Genomic DNA, 25,737 nt, shown 5'->3' on the forward strand with positions numbered 1-25,737 from the left:
AATTCACTTTATGTATAATATTTTTTCCATGTGACACACAGTTCAGATTGTCAAACCAATCATAAGTTCCAAATATGCATTAACATGTATGCTTTTGCAAGAATCAAAGGTAAATTTTCCCAATTCCCCAATTCAAAATGTAAACTTACATAATGACAAAACCATCTAAGACACATTTATTTTTGTTAATATAAGCCTTTAGAAAATGGGAATACTCTCATTTTATTTTACATCTATTCTATACATAGGCTTTTCTTAATTTGAAAACTTAGATAATTCCTAGGATGTGCTTTTGTGTACAAATTCTATATATTTAAGCATTATCCAGGATCTTCTTTACTATTAAGCCAAAAGTATGAGAAAGATGATAATAGATGTTCTAAGCTTCTAAGCTCATGCTATTCTTACAACTCTAATTACAGTCCTTATAATTATATAAATCAGTCAGTAATTAAATGAGAAAAAAATAAGGCCTGCAAATAATAAAAATTATTAAAATGCGATCCCCTCACCCCAATAAAATTCACAGGTGTGCACACAAACGCACATACAGCTAAAGAAGTGATTAATATCTTTAAGAATGATTTTAAATAGCAGATAGAATATATCTGATAATTTAGTTTTATCTAACAGAAAACAAAGGGTCAATAACATATTTTACTTAATATTCTAACACGACCCGCATTTTTCACTATTGAACATAGAAGAACCAAAAGTGTGCGTTATTATGCAATAAAATCACTGTTTGACATTCTATATTAAGACATGTGATGTTATCATTATACACGCAAAGTAACCACTAAAAATGTGATGCGCTGAAAATGAGTACGGAACAAATCGGGCGCAATTAAGCTATATATAAGGTATGGCAGCATTAAAATTTTATTTGTGGATGTCGTGTTAGAATCAAAATAATAAATCCAAATCGCTTGGAATCAGTGGATAAAATCACTGTTTGTTGATTGAATGTGCATCATTATATCACTCGGGCTACGCCCTCTGCCCTCGTAATTCCACACATCCGACCTCCAAACAGTGATTTTATTGAGCGATAAAATCACAGTTTGGGATATATTATTTCTAAAATAATAGACCTATGTAACTTAAGCAAGATATACATGTAGCCTGTTTATCTGTGTAATTCAACCATACATCATACTGTTGGCTTGCAGTTTAATGGAAAGTCTTTTTCTTTTGTCCCATCAGCAGATATTTGTGATTTCTCAATTTTAACACCATGAACATGTTTAGTTGAGTTTTGCTTAAATTTGTGCCAGAAGAGTTGACAGTTGATTGCATTTACTACTGCTGTCCTTGAAAAGCTCAATCAAACAGGCATGCAAACAAGCATGTTACATTTTTAATCTTTGCTTTAGGGATATAATGTTAGGTTTAGATTTTTCTATCGATACTGAGAAATCCTTTAATATTTTTTTTAAGAATTTTAGTTTTAACATCTTTTATCTACATGTAGGTTTATATCATCTACACGTAACACCTTTGTTATATTGTAATACTTTTGTCTATACATAATTATTTTATTATTATGTATATGTATCTAAACTTACTGTTTACAATAAGTTGTCAAAGAAAAATTTGTTCACATATCTAGTCAGACATTGTCTTGTAACGTAAATAAATTTTAGTACAATATTTATACAATTTGTCTTTGACAAGACATGAAAATATTCCAATAGTAATTCATGTAAGTTTAAAACCAAATCAAGAATTGAGTAATAATTGTATAATTTCTTTAAGTTATTTTAACATTTAGTAATTAAAAAAGCATCGAAACACGAGGCTGTCGGATTTGTATGAGAGTATAAATCAGATTGCCGATTGTTTTGATGTTCTTTCTCTTTTGTATCTTAGGCAAAAATAAAAACACATTCCCAGTCATCCAAGAAAAATGTACCAAATGTATAAGCATCTGAATATGACTTTTCTACTGTTATCTCCTTCCCTTTCTCTTTCCCTGTCATCACAATATGTAGAAACCAGAAAAAATGAACCAGTTAACAAGCAAGCTCTGTTAAAGCACTGTGCATGTATTGGTATGCAATTTAACTCTGACATGTTTTCAAAAGTCTCCAAACTATGATACAATCATAATATATTGTATGGTAATTGTTTATAATAAATTTATTTTGAGTTACGGTAATTTCATTTTCGTAAAACCAAAATAGTTCCATTACTTTTTCTTGCTATTTTGCAACATTATACCAATGACAATTTTTATGTTGAAAAAAATTCACTATAATAGTACTGTTAGTCAAATAAAGCAATGTACTATGATATTGTTTCTTTTATAAGCATTGGAATTGATTTATGTTTGAAATATGTATAAGTTATTCAAATTCTTGTATTATGTCTGAATGAAAGCTCAACAATTATGTAAATAACAAGGAATCAGAAGCTGAGACTGTTTTATTAACTTGTCAATTAGTTTGAAAGAAATAATCCACTAAATATTTATAAGATATTGAGATACAACTGTTTTGCACTAGGATTTATTCAAAATATTATCAAAATGTTGGTGCGAAACGGTTGTAACTTAAGTTACAACCGTTTCGCACCAACAAAATATGTCTGTTTGAGTTACAACCTTTGGACAATATACTTTTTTGGTAGTTTAATTTTAGCTTTCAAGTTTAATATTTTTACAACATGTGTGTATATTGCTCCTTCATTGAAAAATACCATAAAAACATTTTCGGTGAAATTATGAGTTACAACCCTTTCGCACCTAGGCATCGATTTAATCTAAAGAGGCGTCAGTGGCCGAGTGGTAAAGGTCCTTGACTTCAAACTACTTGCCCCTCACCACTGTGGGTTCAAATCCCTACAGGGACTTTAAATTTTTTCATGTGAGGAAGCTATCCAGCTAGCTTACGGAATGTGGGTGGTTCTACTCAGGGACCTTTTAGTGCCTGAAATAATGCACGGAATTGTACCTGAGGTCTTCCTCCACCAGTAAAGCTGGAATGTCACCATATGACCTATACTGTGTCGGTGTGATGTAAAACCCAATAAAAAAAAGAAAAAAAATTTTTTTTATTGAAACATGGATTTGATCAAAACAAAAACTGTAATTATATATTAAATCAGAACAATCAATACAACTTTTTATACCAGAATAACTACAGCTCTGAGCCCTCATTTTACATTAACCAAAACTAAATATAGCCTTCATAAATTCTCAAGTATTGCTATAATAAACTTTTCTATAAAACAATTTTAAATATAATTGCTTACACAAATCTTATTTAATGACAATAAAAGTCACATGCATTTCAGCAAAGATTGTTGTAATATAAACAAATCAGTCTTGTGATACGAAATTTTGCCTTGTGACGACGCCATTAAAACACGTTTTATAATTATGTCACTTCATGCACTCACATTAAGTTTACTGTATATTTAGCTGGTAATATTACATATGACCTTGACTTTACCTGCAGTCATTCACCATATACAAAAATAACACAATAACATTTCCTCTTTTTTCTCTTAAAATAAAAATATACGACTGTTTAACATATATTAATCAACTTACCCGCCGCAGTGTGTAACAAGCATCACTATTCACTTAAAACCACATAATTTTGTGTTACATTTAAGTTTTCGTCAAGTTATATTTCCTATTAGGGATGATACATATTTTCTTCCTCTCCTAATAATCTGCCTTCATAATATTAGTAAATCTAGAATATAGCTGGTCACGCTACACCGAACCTGTGCAACAAAACTGACGTTAAATGACCTATTACTTGCATTTCTACTTAATTTGTCGACTCAGTAAGCCAGCGTATATATTAATATAACTTGATTTACACCATAAACATATATGGTCGTATAATACGGTAATTAATTCCTCTGAAGAGGTCACCTTTATATGAATACTTGCACCATTAATGATTTAATTGGCTCTGAAGCTAGGTGAAAAAATGTTACTATATATAGCAACTTATTGTCCGTTTGGTACTGTAACCCAGATATCTGAGGTCAATATGAAACCTAAACATGCACAGTTTAATTAAACGGTAATAGATAAGACGGTGAATATAATGATATCATGCAGCGTAATGCTATCATTTCACATGAACGAAAATATAGCCAAATATTATGTGTCACACTTATAATAATGTACGATACTTAAGATTAAAACTGTTGATGAATAAATTATTTAACATTTCAAGTGTGACTTGTACAACAAAAACTTCAGGATCAATTTGTAAAACATATCAATAAATTGTCTTCCTCAATTTTAGATTCACCAACTGCAAAGCAAGGATTTACTTAATTTTTATTGCAGTGATTTTCAGTTTGTAATTAAATTCTAAACACAGTCAGAGTCTAATACAGTTTGCTCATTAAAATTTAAATGTTCAAACAGCAGAATGAAGAAATTACTTATCATATAATAATGTTTGTCTGTATGGTTTTCTGGAATTTATACCGATTTCAACATATTTTTGGGGTCACATCTTGGCACACTATCTTCCTAACCGGCTCTCCTAGAAAACGAACCAGTAATTATTAATTTCTTCACAAGTGACCGACTTACCAATCTTACATGATTTGTGAATCAGCATTTTGAGACAAATGACCATTAGACTCAATGTCAAAGATAAATTAAAATAACTGTGTGTAGAAACAAAACATTGACCAGTATTTCCAGATTAGTAACTGAAAAATATTCACCAATTTCTATGCATGAGGCAAGACTTGTCAATATAAATCACCTGAGAATGAAACTGCAACAGAAGAAGACAAAGTTTACCAAACCAGTAGGCAAAAACTGGGAAATTCCAAACTCTGTGATGACATACAGCTCTCCTCAGTTGAATCCAATGACAACACAGCAAGCCCAATATATTTCAATTACAAGAAAGGTCTAACCTTTACTATAATTGTCAGTATTTTCTGATTTTCAGGTGAAACGTTCAGCAATTTTATGATTGTAATGTGGAAATATACTAAAACACTATCAAATACAATCAGACAAAAGTCTAATGTTGACTTTCTCAACAAAGATATGCTAATTTTGTGGAAACAAGGTCTTTATTAAATTTATTTTTTTGCCAAACATTATAGTTTGTACTCATATATAACCCCAGTTAATTTATAATTATCACTTGGTTACTGAAAATACTTCAAAGAATTAGTGAATAAAATACTTTTTTCTAAACATGAAAATATTTTGTTAAAATTTTCAAGAACTCACTAGATATATTTCTGAGGAAAATATTACAATAACTGAAATTACGAATATGAATATCCCAAAACACTCCAAAATTAACCACTGCACTGTGTAAACTCCATAAGCGATAATTGATTGTTTAGTTTGCACCTATCTTATGAATGCTATGTACCAAATCCACCACAATTTTACATCATATAATTGTCACTGTATATCGAACATCTCTGCCAAAATCCAAACAATTCTTGAGGAAAACAACCTACTGTTCTGAACTAACCTTCTAAACAGATGAAGGGAAAAAAAAGAACACACACATACACATGTACACCTTACCACTTGTTCTACTCTGAACTTACTTAATTACCTGTGTGGAGCATTTAACACACCCTAGGTATTTCCTCCAGCATCACATGACATACAAAACAACATAACTTCCAAGAATAACATGGTTTCTGGTTTTTGGTATGCTACAACCTTTATCACCTGACACTTGAAAACAATAGAGCCACAACCTTGGGATATTATATAACATTTACTATCATTTATAATGTGTTTTATATCACATACAGATTGCCTTCAGCATAATTTATGTTCTCCTTATTGCGCAAGATGTCCCATCTACAAACTATGTACATATTAAGGACATTTCAAAATTACATTTTTAAGAAAAAGCAGAAAACAGCAAAACCAGATGGGTTGTTTTTTTAGCTTAAGTTCAGTGCTAAGTAATAGTGACCATTATTATAGTGCCAATTCCTATAATAGTTATATTGCAGTAAGAAGAACCCAGGTACTCCTTTGTGAATTATGGAAGGCACAATCAAGCATGTGGTTCAGGACAACTAAGCACCTGGTTGAGGACAAGCAAGCACCTGAATACAGACAAGTAAGCACCTGGTTAAGGACAAGCAAGCATATGGTTAAGGACAATCAAGCACCTGGTTACGGACAAGCAAGCACCTGGTTCAGGACAAGAAAGCACCTGGTTCAGGACAAGTAAGCACCTGATTCAGGACAAGTAAGCACCTGATTCAGGACAAGAAAGCACCTGATTCAGGACAAGAAAGCACCTGATTCAGGACAAGAAAGCACCTGGTTAAGGACAAGCAAGCGCCTGGTTAAAGACAAGCAAGCACCTGGTTAAAGACAAGGAAGTGCCTGGTTTAGGATAAGCAAGCGCCTGGTTTAGGACAAGCAAGCGCCTGGTTAAAGACAAGCAAGCACCTGGTTCAGGACAACAAAGCATCTGGTTCAGGACAACAAAGCCCCTGGTTAAGGACAATTAAGTACCTGGTTTGAACAATAATCAGACAATTCATTACAGCTTCATCCCATATGAACCAATTCAACATCTCTGCCAAGATCCTAAAATCCCACAGACCAGTGCTGGTCACAGACCAGTCTACTTTAACATTTAAGTCTTGTCTTAGTTTAAAATGCCAAAATAAAATACACAAGTTTTCCTCACACTTTACATTTGTTCAAAATAGTAACCAAATACATAGAAACAGTTTAAGACAGCTCAGAATTAAGTCCAGAGTATAAAGAAATAAAAGCCACAAAATAATTCACTATAATATATCTCACCACATATTTATATATATTACACATATTTTATCTTACAAAAGTTCAACATAGAAATACATGCTGTTTATCCTAGCTTAAAAATCTTCTTTCACAGCAGGTGCTGTTGGATTCATCTTTTAACCACAACTGTTCTGTCTCCCTGTAAGTACCTCCTCTTGAAACCTGCAGTCTATATAATGTTTTTTGTTGTATTTTTTTCAGGGAAAATTAATTTCTAGAAAAAAAACTTAACAGGGGCACTAGACTGGGATGCGGTATAAGACTGTGGGATGACTTGGCAGGGAGGGAGGGGAGGGAGGATGGGAGGCTGGTTATAAACATTTCGTTTCTTGCTTGGGTGGATACCATCAGTGAAGCATAACTGATTTCATAGAAGGATAAGATGAGCTCACTGTCAAATGTAAAATTATCATCAGAGAAAAAGTATATTCATATACTGACTTCTTCCTTTCATAATTTTATACATTTCAATACAATTATTTGGTTTAAACCATCAAAATTAAGCAAATCCTTGCCTTGCAAAAAGACAGTGGTTGATACTATTTCTGCATTACTTTAAAGATAAAAGTTGGATACAAATCAATTTACAAATCTGGTTTCTATAGCACAATGACTGCATAGATTATTATGTTCTGACTGGCTCTACATTGCACATCCATTTTCCAGGGGTGGCAAAATCAATTGTCCCTATTGCCCAGGCTGTCCCACAGTCTGTATGGATAAGGGGAAATTTTCAGAATTTAATTTACCATATAAATATCATACAGACAAGTTAAGAGATGCGTTAGATGAAAACAGACAAGTAAGTCAAATTCAGATTTCACTGGCACTGCATTTACTATGTAAAAATAAACAATTTTGTTTATGCTGCCTATACAGATTACCAGACCAGGTTGCTCATCTGTCCACTGTGTCCAGCTGAACAGATTCTCGACAGTTGCTCATTTTCAAATCTATTGAAATCCCTTCAGCAAGTCATAATTTAAAGCGGAAAGTCTAGTTCACCAGTTTTGCAAGTTAATAAGTCACTGGTGCACAGTGTGTAATATTCTCCAAGTAGCCTCATGAGGTGCAAAACAAAGATAGCATATTACAACCTGACAAACTGCTCTTATAATATTAGAATTGAGGTGTAAAATGAAAATAAATTTTCACATAATTTTTTGTTATATAAATTTTTTTTATATTATGTATCCCCTTTTCCAAATAATCAGACAGTGGCTTCTTATGTGTCAATCTATTTTTAAGTCACAGAATAATAAGCACATAGGAAATTATGCATGTGCAAAGAAATATGCTTAACCCTTAATGCCTAGTGGTGATTCTACCCATGTGACCAGTGCAGACCAAGATAAGCCAGCACATCTGTGCCATCCAATCATGGTCTGCACTGTTTGCTTATATCCATCCTGTCAGTAAATAATTTCAAATTTTCCCTTAAAAAATATGAATGGTTTTGTCCTGAATGTAAGATGGACAAGTCCATTTAAGATATTTAGTGGGGTAATTAAGGGTTATGAATATTTTATTTTACATTGTGTATAAATTTCCAGAAATATAAAGTGCTGACGGGCTATTACTAAATTAAATATGGTAGATATATCATAAAATGAAGCCTAGGAATCCACTTCGCTCCATCCCATTAACATCAAAGGCAGCCTATCTCACATCACATACAGTACGAACTTGTATAAACAATAGTAATATTATATATACTCATAAAACATTGGCGAGAAAAACAACAGAGAGTGACTGAACATAAATAAATATACTATATTTGTATTCTCTACATGTATGCAGGTCATTACACAAAACACGTGTGTAATTATGATTCATTACCATACTATGTGAATATGTAATCAAAACATATCTCATACATAACACATATGTATTATATGTGTCAGGAAGTCAGTAGGTCAAAATTTAAATTGAATAAACTGACCTCGTGAAAGAGTCATTTTGATAACAGGAATAATGTAAAAATAAATAAAAAAATTCAAATCTTTACAGAGATAGTTTTAGTAGTTTTGTATTATTTTAACACAGCAAAAGATTTTTTAGCAGACTTCAATGGATAAACATTCAGGGTTTTGTTTTATTTTTCTTTCCTCCCATCAATTCTAAAACTAGAATAAATTACAACTAGTTTGTCAAACTACTTTTACCTAAAACTGGTGAATTTACTGATTGATTTAAGATCTTTAGCATATAATGGTTAACTCTTACACTCAAATTATTTGTAAGATTTCCTATAAATTACATATATTTATCAGCCCCATCTTTATTATAAAGAAAAAAAAATATAAAAATTAATAGCTATTTTATACACATTGTTTCATATGATAACAAAAGAACTTAAACCCATCGCAATGGTAATTAGCAACTCTCGACGGAACAATTGAAATTATTTCAAGAACATCCTGCTACTTTTAAACGTTTTTCAATTATCATGAAAATTAGAAAATCTCTCGGAGGCATCAATCGCGCTTCACTCTTTATCTCAAAGACTGTTTTAATTGTTCATAACACTTTACTTATTATACCAATCTGACTGACTTTCTTAAATTCATGAAATTCCATTTGAAATACTTTGCCAATCCAATTCAAATCGAGTTTATGCAAACAGTCCTAAGTATAATGATTGTAGGCTGTATTTCTGTAAACACACAACTTTCATTTAACCGGCTCGCTGCACCTGCTCGCAATCAGGTAAAAGTAACCTCTTTGTAGCTATTATGAATTTTCTCAGGTTTTTTCTTTCCCTGAAGATTATCTATGTTTTTTATGTAAGCTAAGCTTTATGTACTAGCTGCCTACATTACTTTTTATATAAGCCAATATATAGTCTACTGAAATACATTGTTCAACATATGTTGATAAATTTACATATCAAGTTTTGATATCATATAGTTTTGCTTGACCATTTAGTTATGTCTTTTTTTACCAAACAAATCATAAACAACAATTTGAATGTAAGAATGCACTGTTTGTTACTAAGGTCAATACTTATATATAAAATTATATATCTACAATTTCTTAAAAATATACAGTTTCAACTCCAAAGCAACACAGTCTGAGTGGACAGTTATATGAGCCGGTTATATAACTGAAGGGTTCAAACTTCTCTCACATTTTGAAATTATGACTAGAACAAATCACTTGCCTGTATAGGATAGCAGTTATAGATGATTGATAGGCTAATCTATAAGATCAAAGGTTGATTAATTTATCAGGCACTGATAATCTATCATGGCCAGACATTTTGTAATATATTCCCCTTTCCTCATCCTACATAAGAAACATTAGGTTACAGGGCTATTGTTGCCTTGTGGCAAACATGTAATCTTTTTCTGTGAGTGCTTGAATATCTACATTACATGAATATGTTCAAAAGACGTTTTAAGTATTGTTTGAGTGCATTATATGATAGTGTTACAGAGTGAAGTAGCATACCTGTGTGCACTCAAGTAATCACCACTGAGTACTCAAGTACTAACACATGAGTGCTGTAATATAATTATCATTTTTGAGCTTTGTGTTCCTCAAATTATTTATATAAGCAAATATTCAAATACAAGTAATGCATATCTTCTATTGCTGCTGTATATCACCAGATGACTGTTGTATATTACATTATTAATGTTGTATATCACCTGAGACTGTTGTACATCACCATATTAGTGTTGTATATCACCTTTGACTGCTGTGTATCACCATATTAGTGTTGTATATCACCTGTGACTGTGTATATCACCATATTAGTGTTGTATATCAAATTTGATTGCTTTATATCACCTTTGACTGCTGTATATCACCATATTTATGTTGTATATCACATGTGACTGTATATCACCATATCAGTGTTGTATATCACATGTGACTGTGTATATCACCATATTTGTGTTGTATATCACATGTGACTGTATATCACCATATTAGTGTTGTATATCACATGTGACTGTGTATATCACCATATTTGTGTTGTATATCACATGTGACTGTATATCACCATATTTGTGTTGTATATCACATGTGACTGTATATCACCATATTAGTGTTGTATATCACATGTGACTGTATATCACCATATTTGTGTTGTATATCACCTGTGACTGTGTATATCACCATATTAGTGTTGTATATCACCTGTGACTGTGTATATCACCATATTAGTGTTGTATATCACATGTGACTGCTGTATATCACCATAAGAGTGTTGTATATCACCTTTGACTGATATATATTACCAAATTAGTGTTAAATATCACCTGTGACTGCAGTTTACCATCATATCAGTGTTGAATATCACCAGTGTGACTGTATATCACCATATTAGTATGAATATCTACTGTGACTACTGTATATCACATTATTAGTGCTGTATATCACCTAATTTGTGCTGAATATGATATTCTACTGCTGTCCATCACCATAAAAATATGTATATTATACAAGACTTTTGTATCAGGGTTATCAGGGTTTCAAACATCACCTGTTACTGATATGTATATAGAAATAAGTGAGTGATGTATGTCACCTGTACCAATGTTGTTTACCACCTGTAAATGCTGTATAGTACCATAATGAGTGTTGTATATCACCTGAGACTGATGTAGGGTGACATATGAAAGTTGTATACATATCACTTTGTAAAACGCACCGGAAACTGAATATATAAACTGCCTTAATTCTTAAATAACCCATAAATTAAGAACAGTATACACCATAATATATTTGCCATCATGCATCACATTTTTACCTTTACATGTCAAGATATAAAGTGAAGCAGAAGAATATTCAAAGCAAAAACTGATAATCCATGATAAGTATATAATATATATGAGCCGCGTCATGACAAAACCAACTTAGTGCGTTTGCGACCAGCATGGATCCAGACCAGCCTGCGCATCCGCGCAGTCTGATCTGGATCCATGCTGTTTGCTATCAGTTTTGCTTATTGTAATAGGGTTGGTAAGCGAACAGCATGGATCCTGATCAGACTGCGCCGATGCGCAGGCTGGTCTGGATCCATGCTGGTCGCAAACGCATTATGTTGGTTTTGTCGTGTTCGGCTCATATGATACAAAATATAACAATATTTGATACAAAATATTACAATCCAATCAAAGTCATTGACCTGTTACGACTTAATTGAAATTTTGACCTAGTAAATGTTCAAGTCTGGGAATGGAATTGATTAAAATAAGAAACTCCTCCCAAGTTCTATACAGTAAAATAATTATATTTCCTACCACAAAACATCTGCTGAAAGCCTGCAGAATTTTCTCCTCAATATATAAACAATTACATTAAAAGAACGTACATGTTCCTTGCCATCATGTGCTAAAATCATTTTCTGTATTTACCTGAAAATCGTTTTCGGCTCATCATCAAATTTAGGTGAAAAACAGAGAATGAGGTACAGCTGTTAAATCCATCGTGATATTAACATAAATATTCCCCTCATACTGTTCTTCACTTACTTTTTCCACCCAATTTTTAAATTATGTTCATAGAAAATAATCCTTTTCTTACAGTTTAACTTTTTTTTTAGAGAACTCACAAAATTTATAAACAAGACACTAAAATTTCAGATACATGGATAAGTATCTCAAAGTTTTGTTTCTGCCCACAATATAAACATAAGATACCAAAAAGATATAAATTTTAATCTTACGACAGTTACAGGTACAAATAGCTATTTTGATACGAAAGTGGACAACTTTTCATACGATATACCTCTTTTAAAATAATTTTCTGTAACAAAAATTATATTAAATTACTTGTCTTTTCAATGTTATTTTGTTTCTTAACAAAAATCAAAACAATAATTCCCCTTAACTCCTTACAGTTACCCAGTGAAATTGTAGCAGTCAAAGGTTCACATGTCTCATAACACTAGTCTATTACTGTAGTAGAAGGACAGCCTGTGGTTTTAGTAGTGTCATCCCATAATTGTATGCATACATTTAAGAAAAGTTACAGTAGTTAATCATGAATCATCCTTGATGTGTTTTCTTAAATGTTTTCTTAAACTGTTTTCTAGGCTATAACATGTCATAGTTATTCCCTATGCACCTATAGTTCTCCACCCAAATAATATACCAGAATTATTATCAGATCTGGTGTTTTGACATTGTATGTTTGGGCCCTATTGTGCCAAATAATATAGCTATATAAGCTAGAAGTAAATTAGTGTAATCCTAGAGACTTAGTTTATCAGAATGAGTTTATATAATCTTTGAATAAAAGTTTATTTCTTTTAAGTAATCGATCAAGGTTTCTGTCTGTTGATGGAACTGAGGCAAAAAGGTTCCCTAATGGAATAAGCACTCAAAATAAACAAGAGTGATCAGTGATCACATTGTGTCGCCTGATGATAGCCAATTAAGTAGTTGTATTGAGGGATGATTGACCAGCTTGTTCCCTTTATGTTTGGGCTACTTTGAAGCATGTTGTAGCTACTGTGTAGCAGGAGACACAAAATTCATTAACAGGCCAAAAGATTTTCTTTATTAAGGGGCCATAACTAAGCCAAAATTCATTCAACAGGAAAATCCATGAAATATGCGTAAGTACTTGAGCTACCAATCAATCATGTAAAAGTTTCATTCAAATTGCATTACAGGTATAAAAGAAGTTTACTGGACAAACTTTCAATTTTTTATCTTGTCATTAATGCTTATAATGTCTTTAGATTCATAAGGAATTTTCCCCTAAATATTAATTTACCAAGAAACTTTAGAAAAGTGCATATAAGTTAAGAATTTTTTAGCCAAAGCAAATAACATAAACTGAGAATTAATTAACGTGTTAAAAGGCATACATTATCAGAGAATATTGTCAAATGCACACAGTCATATTACTCAAGATCTTAAATCAGACCACATATCCGGCTAAAATTTACCAGAAAAAAAATATTGTTTTAAACATTATTTATGGGATGACTTTGAAGTCTTGTTATTATCTGATGTTGAATTATCTGTCACCGAAAATGACATTTGTATGCAAGTATGCCTGTAAAAACCTACTGACAAGGGCCATAACTCTACATTTCAGAGTTGGAAACAATTTATCTGATTGTTGAAGGTATGTGGATCAATTTAATGAGCTAATAATTGTATAATGCAGTTTAAAATAAAGTTAACTTAAAAGGGCAAACACTTTTAAGAATTACCCGCCACTTCTCAAAGCTCCTTTTAATACACTTTATAAGTGAAAAATATATTTATTATTTTAAACATACAGAATTAACGAGCATGAAGAAATTTATATACCTGCTTGTTCTGTCATTGCAGCGATTTATACAGCTTTATATCCTACATCGAGCCAGAATGTTGAACAATAGTTATTACATGACGTCCAATCATTAGCCAGGTATTCCACATTAACATTTAAACAACAATGGCACTAAGAACTCTACGAGAATCAAACAATCAAACAAAAACAAAAAATGTCAGAAAACTTGACAGTGTTCCAACACGCTATTATACATAAAATGCAATGTAGATTTTCACGATATATGCAGCTGCCAGGTTCCTTAAATCCAACTTACGATCGTTTCTATTGGTACAAAACAATGGTATAAATTAGTTATATCACTAATCTATTTTATATTTTTACATTTAAGTTACTGAAAATAAATTCCAGAAAATGTACGTACTGTGCTCTTAAGACACGGTTTTGAGTTCCATTAAATACACAGGAATTAAATAAAACCCTTCATAAAATAGAAGAATAACAACATTATAAATAGATTTCCCAAATAAATACAACTAAATTACATATACGCACAGTTTAATTAATCAAATATCTTAATATTTAATTCCAGTGAAATTGAAAAAGTTACACAAGCTCACTAGTGAAGAGAATTCCAATATATTAGATAGCAAACTACAGCTCTCTCAGAATGAGTTACCTAGAACTTGGCATTGTACAACCATTGGATGTTCGCTCTAGGCCAACTTATATAAATAGTTTGGAATTTTTTTCTCTCAACAGTTGCATATAATCTACCTGAAACTAAAAGCTTTTCAATGCAGTTAAGAAATTTATCACCGATTTAAAGCGTGTATTTTTCCAATAACTGATAACTATCATATCTGTTATATTCAATACATTATTTCTCTCCATGGGTCACATTTATATGGAAGCATACTAAATTAGTAAAGTAGTAAGAACTTGTTTCACAATAGAAATTTAATGAATATCATATCATCCCCTTAGTGCAGTAAAGGGTTAACTCCTATTAAATTATATAAGGAGTTAACCCATTACTGCACTAAGACGACAATATCTTAAATGCATTAATTCAGGCTCAAATGAGTATAAATTTAGGCAAGAGAGGGCATCAGTTCAGGAATGAGTAAGAACTCATGCCCTTCCAAAAGCTAAGCTTATCCAATGACCTCTTTATAATTGACAAAGTGCAAAAAAATGTTTCTTCAACTACAGGATGGAAATACAAAACTCAACAATATAATATACATGGCCTGACTGTTTGAAGTAGAATATAACAGTTGAAGAGATCATGTGCAGGATAACTGGGTAGAGATAAACATCTCTCTCAGAAGATACCTTGAAGCTTCCTGTCTCTAACTAACATGCATTATGTATCATATATACCACTGTAAACACTTGTTTATATATACAATATAGCACATCAGTCTACTTATGTCTACAGCCCTGAAACACTATCAAAATCCTTGTTGAATAAGAATAACAGAGCACTTTCCTAACTGGTATCTAAACATTTCATCATCACTTTTAAAATTTTATCTTTATTCAGAATATATCATACATATCTCAAATAGGATTAATAACCTTCACAAGAAAATAATGACAAAAAAAATTCTCCTTTTCTAAGATTTTGCTTTTTGCTTATGCATATTCTATTGTAAATATGCCACACCTCCCTTGGGAAAAGTTGGGATTAGGAGCAGTGTTCAGTTTTTACCTTAAGTCACCCTGAACTGCCTGACTTGCCACGTCAATGTGGTGATTTTGTTTTGGTGTCAAAAGGGGCAAGGGTTATGTTCACATTGTAATGCCATGGCTTTAAGGGGGATTTGACCATCTGCCTGTCTTCTCAGGGCAAGGCTTTTACCAATCAGGGCCGACAAAATCTGCTTCTGTTTAATCCAATAAAATTAACTTACTTGTCTGTGTGATTTTTTACTCTGGAAAAAATTCACATGTTCTTACAGGCTTTCGAACAACCTAGCCAAGACAACTGATCTTCTTTTGCCCCTGCCATGGGTTTGACTTGACAAAAACCAAACCCGAGGTATATCAGTTGTATGCCTATTCATAATAATATCACCATGGACAGAAATCAACCAAGTCAGTGCTCTGTACACTGTACCAGAACTGACCAATATTAGATAAGTATCTGTTCACTTGACCTTCACACCAATTTTTTGATAATAAATGTATTTCTTGGGACAAATTGACTTCCTATAAAGCCTGCAAGGCTTATCAGTTAACAGCTTATCTTCTTGGAATTCTTTCCTGGCTCACTGAATGAATGAATGAATTAAATATCTGACCAGGGAAATACAAACCAGGTCAGCAATCTGTGTGTGCCCTGTACAACAAGAGTTGTTCATTCACAAATAAACAGTTTCATTGATAGTAATAGTTCAACTGATTCAATAAATGTCAAAATCAATTTTCTTTTCCTTGCAAATTTCCTTCTCCAGAGTTCAATGAAGTTAGCATTATCAATTTTGAAAATTCCGAGCATGTTACTGCCAGCAGTTTATACATGAAAATCTATAGAACTATTTTGATCCTATCTTCTAGTCAGCGGATGATTTATGTGTGAAAAAAGCAATAATTGCAGAGAAACAGATTAACTCCAAAATTTGGGCGGCAAATTCTTATGTTAAATGATTAAGTTATCCCTGTTTTACACTTATTTCAAAAATAAATAGTGATGTAAATCTGTTAATAACATTTATGTGCCAGGGAACATTTTAGATAAATACCCATGAACATGGTGTATTGTGTTCATAAGTTTAAGTCAATCAAACCTCAAAGTCATAAATTCACAATAGAACACATCTTACAGAGTTTGTCATTTGGTTTAAATCTGAACAAAAAAAATGACTCTGTCAAGGCTCCCTTTAACAGACCACCTGTTTGGTAAAGAACATCAATTCTTTATTTGTTATAGTCAAGGTTTTTGGGTAACAGGGTTGACTGTATTTAAAACCAACAAGAAACTGAAACAGAGATATCATATAGGATTTACTTCAATCAGTTCTTTTGTTGATATCATCAAAAGTCTTGACAAAGCTTAGAGGGGTTGACTCCATAAAATTAATTTATAATAGCCTTCTCACTTAACTTACCAGTTGAAACAGCCAAGAGCTTAATGAGTCAGGAGCTAAAAGAGCCAAGAGCTCAAAAAGTCAAGAGCTCATATAGCAAAAAGCTAAAATAGTAAAAAGCTCAAAGAGCTAAGAGCTCAAAGAGCCAAAAGCTAAGAGACATGAGCTCAAATAGCCAAGAGCTCAAATATTTAAGAGCTCAAATAGCCAAAAGCTCAAATAGTCAAGAGTTCAAAAAGTCAAGAGCTCAAATGATTGAACACTAACTAAAAGTTTCATGTCAGATCTCATATATCTTTTACAATATAAATAATTCTTGAAGAGAAACAAAAAAAAAATCGTTCTTTTTGCCTATGGCTTAAAAACTGCCCTATTTCCTTACATTTCTTTTTTTATTCAAGCATTTACTAAATACCTTTAAAACCATACACACTTAAAACAATAACTCCCACTTTCATTTTGTTTACCAGAGCATGTTGATTCTGGGGGGAATATTTTGCAGGTAGAAGGATGTAAATGGTGCCAGCAACCCAGCGTGAGGTTTATCTATCAACAATACAAATCTTTCTGCAGACATTAACCCATTACTTCATATACACGCCTTTTAACGCCTTTTTCACCCCCCCCCCCCCTTTTTGTTGTCTCAAATGATGAAAAAATGCCTTATTTAGGCCCCAAACACTTGTTTTTGTTTGAGAAATGTTGTTAAAAAAAAGTGACCTCTTTTTCGGCGCGGCCCCCCAACCAAAAGATACATCAGGGGGTTGCCAGAAGGGGGATGTGCCCCTGTTTGGGGGGGTTTGAAGGGGGGCGGAGTCCCCCTCATCGCCAAGAAAATTTTGGACTTGTGAGAGGCTGTAAATGACCCCAGATTGATCATAAGGTAACGTGTAACCAACGCTGAAAAGCATTTGACTCTATCTCAATCCATTGAGAAGTTGCAGCACTTTGAAATCAATTTTGATGGAAAAAATCAACGCAAAATAGTGATTTTTGGCAATTTTGAGATGTCCCCTCGTTGCCATGGTAACAGAAAATTTAAGCCTGAGCATGTTGTTGCAAGGGCAATGGTCCAGTCAACATTTGTGCCAAGTTTGATTAGTGTTGAAGCAGTTTTTATAGTATTATAGCAATTTGAACTTGTAACGGGAGACTTTTCAATGAAAACAGCCATTTTTCACAAAATGCTCATGAAGCAATGGGTTAAACCACGACTTTGAAATTTACTAGCAAACCTCTCTGAATCTTCTTTAATCAGTATATAAACTTATATGTGTAGTGGTTAAAAATATGAAAGAGAAGATTTTAAAAGCACGATTCACATATAACTGAAAATCTTCAAAACAAGTAGCTCTGCATCTCAGTATGTTTTAGTTCTCATATAAATTTTTTTTAAAAAGTGAACTATCAACATGTATGAAATCAATGTCATAATTTCAAATACAAAATAGAGAAAAACAGAATCCCTAAAGAAAGTCCAACACAACAAAATTGAAAATGTTACAGACCCTATGACCCCAAGCAGATTGATTTTTAATTATGCCACGCCATGTGTTGAATTTAGTACTGTTACATTTTAGCTATAATTAAATTAATATGAATGTGAAAATATTTCAGTAACAGATTCAGTTGCAACTGCAAGGCTGACCTGGTTCTATTTTGTAGGTAAGTCAGGGATAAATTTTGACTTTGGCATCTTAAAAATATCTTCTACTGACTTTGAGACAAATGGACACACCATCAAAAAATATGGAATATAATATAAAGCCATAACGACATAAGTCACATAAACATCCATTTTTACTGTATTTTGAATTTTTTTATTATTTTACAATTATTTTACAATCCATTACAAAAAGGGATCAGCAAGTAATTCTTGTAACAAATATGCTATAAATAATAGATTTTCTTATAACGTCCTGGCAAATTTTTTTGTGCATGTCACAGACAGTACAAGACTCCAATAAGTCTATAACTAGAACAGACTGGTAATTCTGTTCATCAGAAGCTCAATCCCAATGATTGATAATCTAAATTAGGTCGTTATCTCAGACCGGAGTGATGTAAACACTGTCCTAGAGATGACCTAATCTACTTAACGCAACATAAATGTCCTAATGTACATCAGGAAACATCACTTACTATCCTCATCCTTAGACCGGGGACATTTATGTTTGTGTTTTGTATCACGTCTACACAAGTAAGGTCATACTTTACATTTTGAGGCATTCCATACCAAACTAGGCAGGACATGGGTTCTGCATAAAATATTCAACTGTTGGTCTTCAAATGCTTTTACAGGTAGGGAGAAAATACAAAATAAGAATTTTGTTTTTAACATCAACCTGTTTTTCTCATGGTCACAACTCCACCTCCACTTGAACAATGTGAAACAGTGGGATGGACAAATGGCAGAAGACTTTCTGGACTTTATGCAAATATATATAAATCCAAAACTTTAAATGCAATTTTGCCCTCCATGGCAATTTGAAATTACTATTTAACACACATGCAATACCCAAACTTGAACTCAAATTCCAGGTCATTAACACTTGTACTGTTGTGCTTTCAGGCATACATGTAGTTAAAATGCACTTTATGAAGACCAACATATACACTTCAACATATACCCTTCAAGTGAAAGAAAGGTCAGTTTCTAAGATTTTGAAAACTTGACCACTTTGCCAAACAGGCTGTCATAGGAAATGTAATGTATGTCATACTGTAATAGATGATGAATACCACCAACTCATAATGAACATACTGCCTCTAAAGTAGTATTTCAGATTTTTGATGGCCTTTTTTTGGGCCAATTAATTTATATGAGCATGACAACTGACATTAAGCAGTTGTTTCCATAGGAGAATGAGGAATCCAGCTTTTTACAGTAAAAAAACAACAACAATATACTGAGAGACATTCACCAGAGACAGACAGTCTTCCACTTAGGAATTAGTTCTTGCCAAAATTAGTTTATACAACCTTTTCAAAACTGTCAACCTGAGCTGTGCTAATTCCATTGCCATAAAACCAAAAAAACCTTAATGAATTCTTCATATTTATAAATAACCAATGTCAGAAACCACATTCCTATAAACCATAATTATAGTTCATTTACAATAATAATTTAAACTGTGCACGACATCAAAAAATCTTGCAACAGTTATGCCAAACATTTGCCTGACGCAACAAAATAAAACTGACAATTTTTTTTTGCTGATTATTGTATCTATCCTAAACCCCTAGCAACACAAATAACATTTACCATTCTGGTGTGCTACAAAATTCAATGAATACACTATTAAAGATGTATCTTTAAATCTTTATGATTGAACAGACAGAAGACATTGAAATATGATATGCATTTTATTATTTATGTATATTTATATATACATATAAAACCATATCTTATGTACTACAGACTCTTACACTGACAAACATAAAATTATAATTTATTTAAACCATATAATAATGCCATTAAAATTCATAGGCATGAAATTTTACAATTACATTCAATGCAGCATTTAATATATATATATAAAGCTGGTATAGAATATCTTTATATATCTAATACAAAATGTACAACCATTCAACAAAGAATCCATGAAGTATTAAACAGTTCTTTGTTTCAGAATTTATTCCAAACCAATCTAAGCATCTCTCTATACCTCCAGATTCTGTAATAACTTTAAAATTTAAATATTATAACCCTTTAAAATAAAATCCATCAACATTTCCAAAACACTGTACGCTTTTTCAAGGATAGCTGTTCACCTGATTTTAAGTTATGGTCATATGGCACCTTAACATGAAAGATGATTTTGGCTCATCTCCGGTGTTACAAGTTTATATTCACACCAAGGGTCAAAACCAACTCCCCTGCTGGAGCTACAAGATCCGAAGACTCCAGTGATTCGAACCTATTTAGTTGCTTCTTAGGATCACAAATGAAAACACGGATGCTGCAATTCTAATGCCTAAATTTCAGCCACAAGGGGGTTCAGAATGGGTATGTATTTAATGACTTACCCCTAATCATCTTGACAACCTCAGTATGGTTAGAGTTCGTCACCAGCTTCCCATTCACCTGTACACATACAGCATACAAAACATTTTTATACAAAATTAAAACTACTACATACATTTATTTATTTTCAAGAAAAACATTTTTTAACAATATTTTCTTTACTTGAAAACAATAATTGTGAACAAAAAAATCATGACTGTTTCATTCTACTACCTTACCAACTTAATAAAGCCGGAGACAGTTTTCATTTTCTTAGTTAGTGTTACTTTTATCAGAACAGATATCAATCAAAATACTATTACAAGAGCACCGCGTGTGGTGTTAACGCTAGCCAGTTAAAAATTCAAATATAAAAGGGGCACAACTCCAAAAACACTGCTTTCACAATTGTCTACCAACTTCACCTTGTGATGGTAAGTAAGTATTCCAAGTTTTATATTGATAACTTTTAAAATGTTTGAATAATTGGCTTCATTCAAGTTTTTGCATGACTACAATGCAGAAGCAATCGTAATAGCTAGGCTTTCTTGGAGTAAAAATACCTATTTCCTGCATAATTAAGTCGTATTTTGATCATACAGTCTAATATTGCTATTTTTCAATCTGTTCAATATATTATCAATCAAATAGAGTCAGACAGAAACATTTTGATTTCACTAAGAGATACACTTTAATGTACCTCAGTTATATATTTTTTATGTTGTTACCCAGCCGTTTCAACAATGTTATTCATTATCTTGAAGATGCCTTAATATGGTGAAACCAGAAGATTTGTCTTATAATTATTATCATAATACAGTTAATGAATAATTGAATTATTAAAATGTAAATCAGTAAAGGCATTGTCATATATAATATATTAGACTGGTTCTCATGTTGATAGAATATATACCCAATCTTTCATAAGATGGCAGTAAATCTTCTAACAACAAACTACAATGCCTTACAGCCATATGAAAGTAAAATATGTTATAAATAAATATATTGATAGTTCAACACTATAGGGCTGTATGTTAATAGCCTTATAGACTGTGATACAGTCATTTCAACATAAACCCTGTAATATAATATATAAGATAAGTGATGTATGATTGAATGCCAGATTGGTGAAATAGTTACCTTGATAATCTTGTCTCCGACTTGTACCCCAGCCTTCTCTGCTGCACCACCTGCAAGTAAAAACATATAGCGATATCAATAGTTTCAAACATTCAGCAAACTTGCCTACTTTTAATTCCTACATGTAGCTAAAATATACCTCACTAGAACGAAAAAAGTACCTCACTAGGATCAGCAAAATATATCTCACTCACTAGGACCAACAGTCAAAAAATCTTGCCATCTCTTGATTTTTTTTAATAAATCTAAAGAACAGGAGAAGTGACTATGTTGTAGTAATTTCTACAAATAATTGAGGGTAAAATTCTACAAATAACTGAGGAAATAAAGGCTTACTTCAATTAGATGCTATAGTAATGTAATGACTTTATTTCAATTAAGGGCATTTACTTTAACAGTTTTGAGATTGTAAATTTTAAGGGTTCCATTTTATTCTGAAGTCTAAAGCGGGCTTCAAACCCACATCAGTGAATTGCAAGTGAAACATAATCAACAGGCTTAATTAATTACTCAGTAAGACTGCCTAGGGAGTTTCAAAGGTGAATTAACAGAAACAAAGCAATTGCCAAGACTAGAGCAGCATATACATAAAGAATGACCAGACTGTATACCAACAAGGTCAGGCCTATCATTGCCACCACCAGTCCTTGAATAATCCAAGTCATCAAATAGTTAAAATTATTTATACTACAAATCTTTAAAGTTTATTTTACTCATTTCAGTATGTTATCAATGACAGGCAGCCATGTGGTTAATTCATATCAAAAAGTCCATTTGAGCCGCGTCATGACAAAACCAACATTATGGGTTTGCGACCAGCATGCATCCTGACCAGCCTGCGCATCCGCGCAATGATCTGGATCCATTCTAGTCGCAAACCCATTATGTTGGTTTTGTCATGATGCCGCTCATTTTGCTAATTCAAATTAAATTCAAAATTTCTGGACCAAAATCAGTATATAGTATACTTCCTTAATCAAATTTAATTCAATGATAGCCATCAGTAAGCACCCAAATTTCTCATCTACTACATTTACAAAATACTATTTCAACCATTACATTGCGCAAGAATTTCGCAATACAACACATGTAGTTTACATTATTCAACATACATGCTATTTCATAGCCGTTAAGGAATTTACAAACGAGATTTCTGTAAATTAATGCACAATAACAATGCTCATATAGTTTTTAGTTTAATTATTACCCTGCAATGATACAAAAATATCATTTCTGAGATGTTTTAATCTTTACCTGATGTTGATAGTAAACTGAAGTCAAATATTTTACATACTTCAACTATTTGGTATGAAATACAGGCATACCTGTAAAACAAATCCCTCTTTCTTTTTGACGGAGCTCTTTTACAATATCTTATTGAAATTTGCTTTTTGCAAAATAAATACTACAGATTATGAGTATTTTTGTTGACTGACAAATTAATGTCCCTTTTTTCCCCAACATGGCGCAGAATTCCCCTACATTAGGACCCCAGGCCCCAGTCACCTATAAGGTTATTTGGGCCCTGTGATCAGATAATCACCATTATGCTGGAAAACACCATTAAATTGGCATGGTAATATATTCACAATTATTTTGGTATTTTTATGAAATCATTATGCAGACACAGAGCTTCGGAAGTTTGGGAGTCATTTTCTCCTTGATTTTAGCTTATTACTTCCAAAACAGAGTCATTTTTCTTCTTTACCAATATATTGTAACTTCCAGTGCTGGACATTTTGCAGTATTTGACTTCCAAATTTTGGAACAGAAGACCTGTCAGAACATGTTCACATATTCGCCATTATGCTCGTATGTTCACATATTCACCATTTTGCTGGCATGTTTATATAATGACCAGTTTGCTCGCATATTTTGCTTTTATGTTTGTACATTCACCATAATGTTCATAAAATCACCATTTTTCCTGATATGGTCATATAATCATTATTATCTTGGAATGTTTATATAATCACTGTAATGCTATGATAAGTCATATAATCAACATCATGTTGGACTGTTTACATAATCACTTTAATGCTGACATGGTCATATAATCAACATTATGCTGGCATAGTTTTTTTATATATACATAAAAAACAGCTTCATCACAGGGGGATATGCTTTTATGGATATGCCTTAGGGATATACTGCATTAATACAGATATTTATTGATCAACTTTATCAGATGAAACAACCAGGAAATCTATGTAAATTAGTCACCCATTAATATTCATGATTTTTAAGTAGTTCATCATTAGATAGTTTAAGATTTTATCATCATTATGAAACTACAATTGTACAAATTGCTTTCTAATATGCAACAGTAAAAATTATGATTTTAGGAAATTAACAAACTATAATAATTTATGGAATATTAAATTTTCAAAACTGCGATGGCTAAGAACCACAATCTGTATTATTATGTGACAGAAATTCAGGAATCTTGTTTAAACAGATGAAAGATATTCTAGTATATTCTGACTCCTCTTAACCCCTTTACCTACATAATTTTACATAATGGACTTGCCCAGCTTTGAATTTGGAACAGTCCATTATACCAAATGCAAAATTTGAATTACCAAAAGTAACAAGCCTTGTCAGACTACATGGACATGCAGGCTGACCTGGTTCTATACTGGTGGCAAAGTTTAATCACTTCCAGTTCAAGAAGGTTAATGGTAAAGTTCCTATTAAGGTGGTGTGGGTTGACTATGTGCTGATAATTTTCATTTACCAAATCATCTTCAGAATAGGTAGGTACATCCTTGGTAAAATCTTATGACAAATATTATACTATTCAATTATGCTATTAATATATCATCACAAAAATAATCTAGGACAACAGCTGTTTGGTAACCATAATAATACAAACACCAAACCTGTTATTTTGTATTTGCTAATTTTAAAATTATAATGAATTTGCTTAAATAAAAGTTTCACAACACCTGCGCAATCCATCATTTGACACCTGTTTAAATCATGAAAGCAGTTAAAAAGAACAAACAAACAGGGGAGACAACTCACCAGTTTTCACACTTGCCACATAGACAGGATTGTCCCCACTCACTGTCAACCCATACCCTTTTTCATCTTTCTGAATAATGGCAGTCCTCTGAAGCAGTACCGTAGAGTCTGAAAATAATAAAACTCTATTAAAATATTGTCCATTCAGTGTTTACAAATACAAAGATTTTATAACACTGTTTCTAGTACAGTTTGTTTGGGTATGGCACTAAATTGAAACACAATTTCATTATTAACTTGTAATTACTGCAGAGATAAGTATTAGAAAGTCCAGACAGAAAATCAGTCATATGACAATATGAAATTATATGTAAAAATGACAAGAACAATAAATAAACTAATCATGGACTTTTATTACAAAAAGCATAACAGAAAATCCTTTTTTTGTTAAAATATTTATTTTTATCTTGTTCTCATTATATAGTTGATTTATTGTGTTT

At 32.2% G+C, this 25,737-nt stretch overlaps 1 protein-coding gene across 26 annotated transcripts in view; it reads right to left on the bottom strand.

Annotated features, from left to right (window-relative positions):
• The window catches only part of LOC132730805 (rho guanine nucleotide exchange factor 11-like), a 120,937-nt gene that overhangs the window by 78,594 nt on the left and 16,606 nt on the right, over window positions 1-25,737 (bottom strand). For 23 of the 26 annotated variants that reach the window (XM_060716842.1, XM_060716825.1, XM_060716848.1 and 20 more), the window contains 3 exons: window positions 25,298-25,405; window positions 22,271-22,320; window positions 21,154-21,211 (listed from right to left, as the gene is read on the bottom strand). In XM_060716842.1, coding sequence (XP_060572825.1) covers window positions 21,154-21,211; window positions 22,271-22,320; window positions 25,298-25,405 — 216 coding nt within the window. Of the gene's footprint in view, window positions 1-3,556; window positions 3,714-12,156; window positions 12,377-14,067; window positions 14,617-21,153; window positions 21,212-22,270; window positions 22,321-25,297; window positions 25,406-25,737 lie in introns of those variants that run through there. The other 3 variants (XM_060716850.1, XM_060716849.1, XM_060716852.1) reach the window with 3 other exon arrangements.

Source organism: Ruditapes philippinarum, unplaced genomic scaffold, assembly GCF_026571515.1.
Source record: "Ruditapes philippinarum isolate M1 unplaced genomic scaffold, ASM2657151v2 ctg1881_1_1_1_1, whole genome shotgun sequence".
In the NCBI taxonomy this organism is placed as follows: domain Eukaryota; kingdom Metazoa; phylum Mollusca; class Bivalvia; order Venerida; family Veneridae; genus Ruditapes; species Ruditapes philippinarum.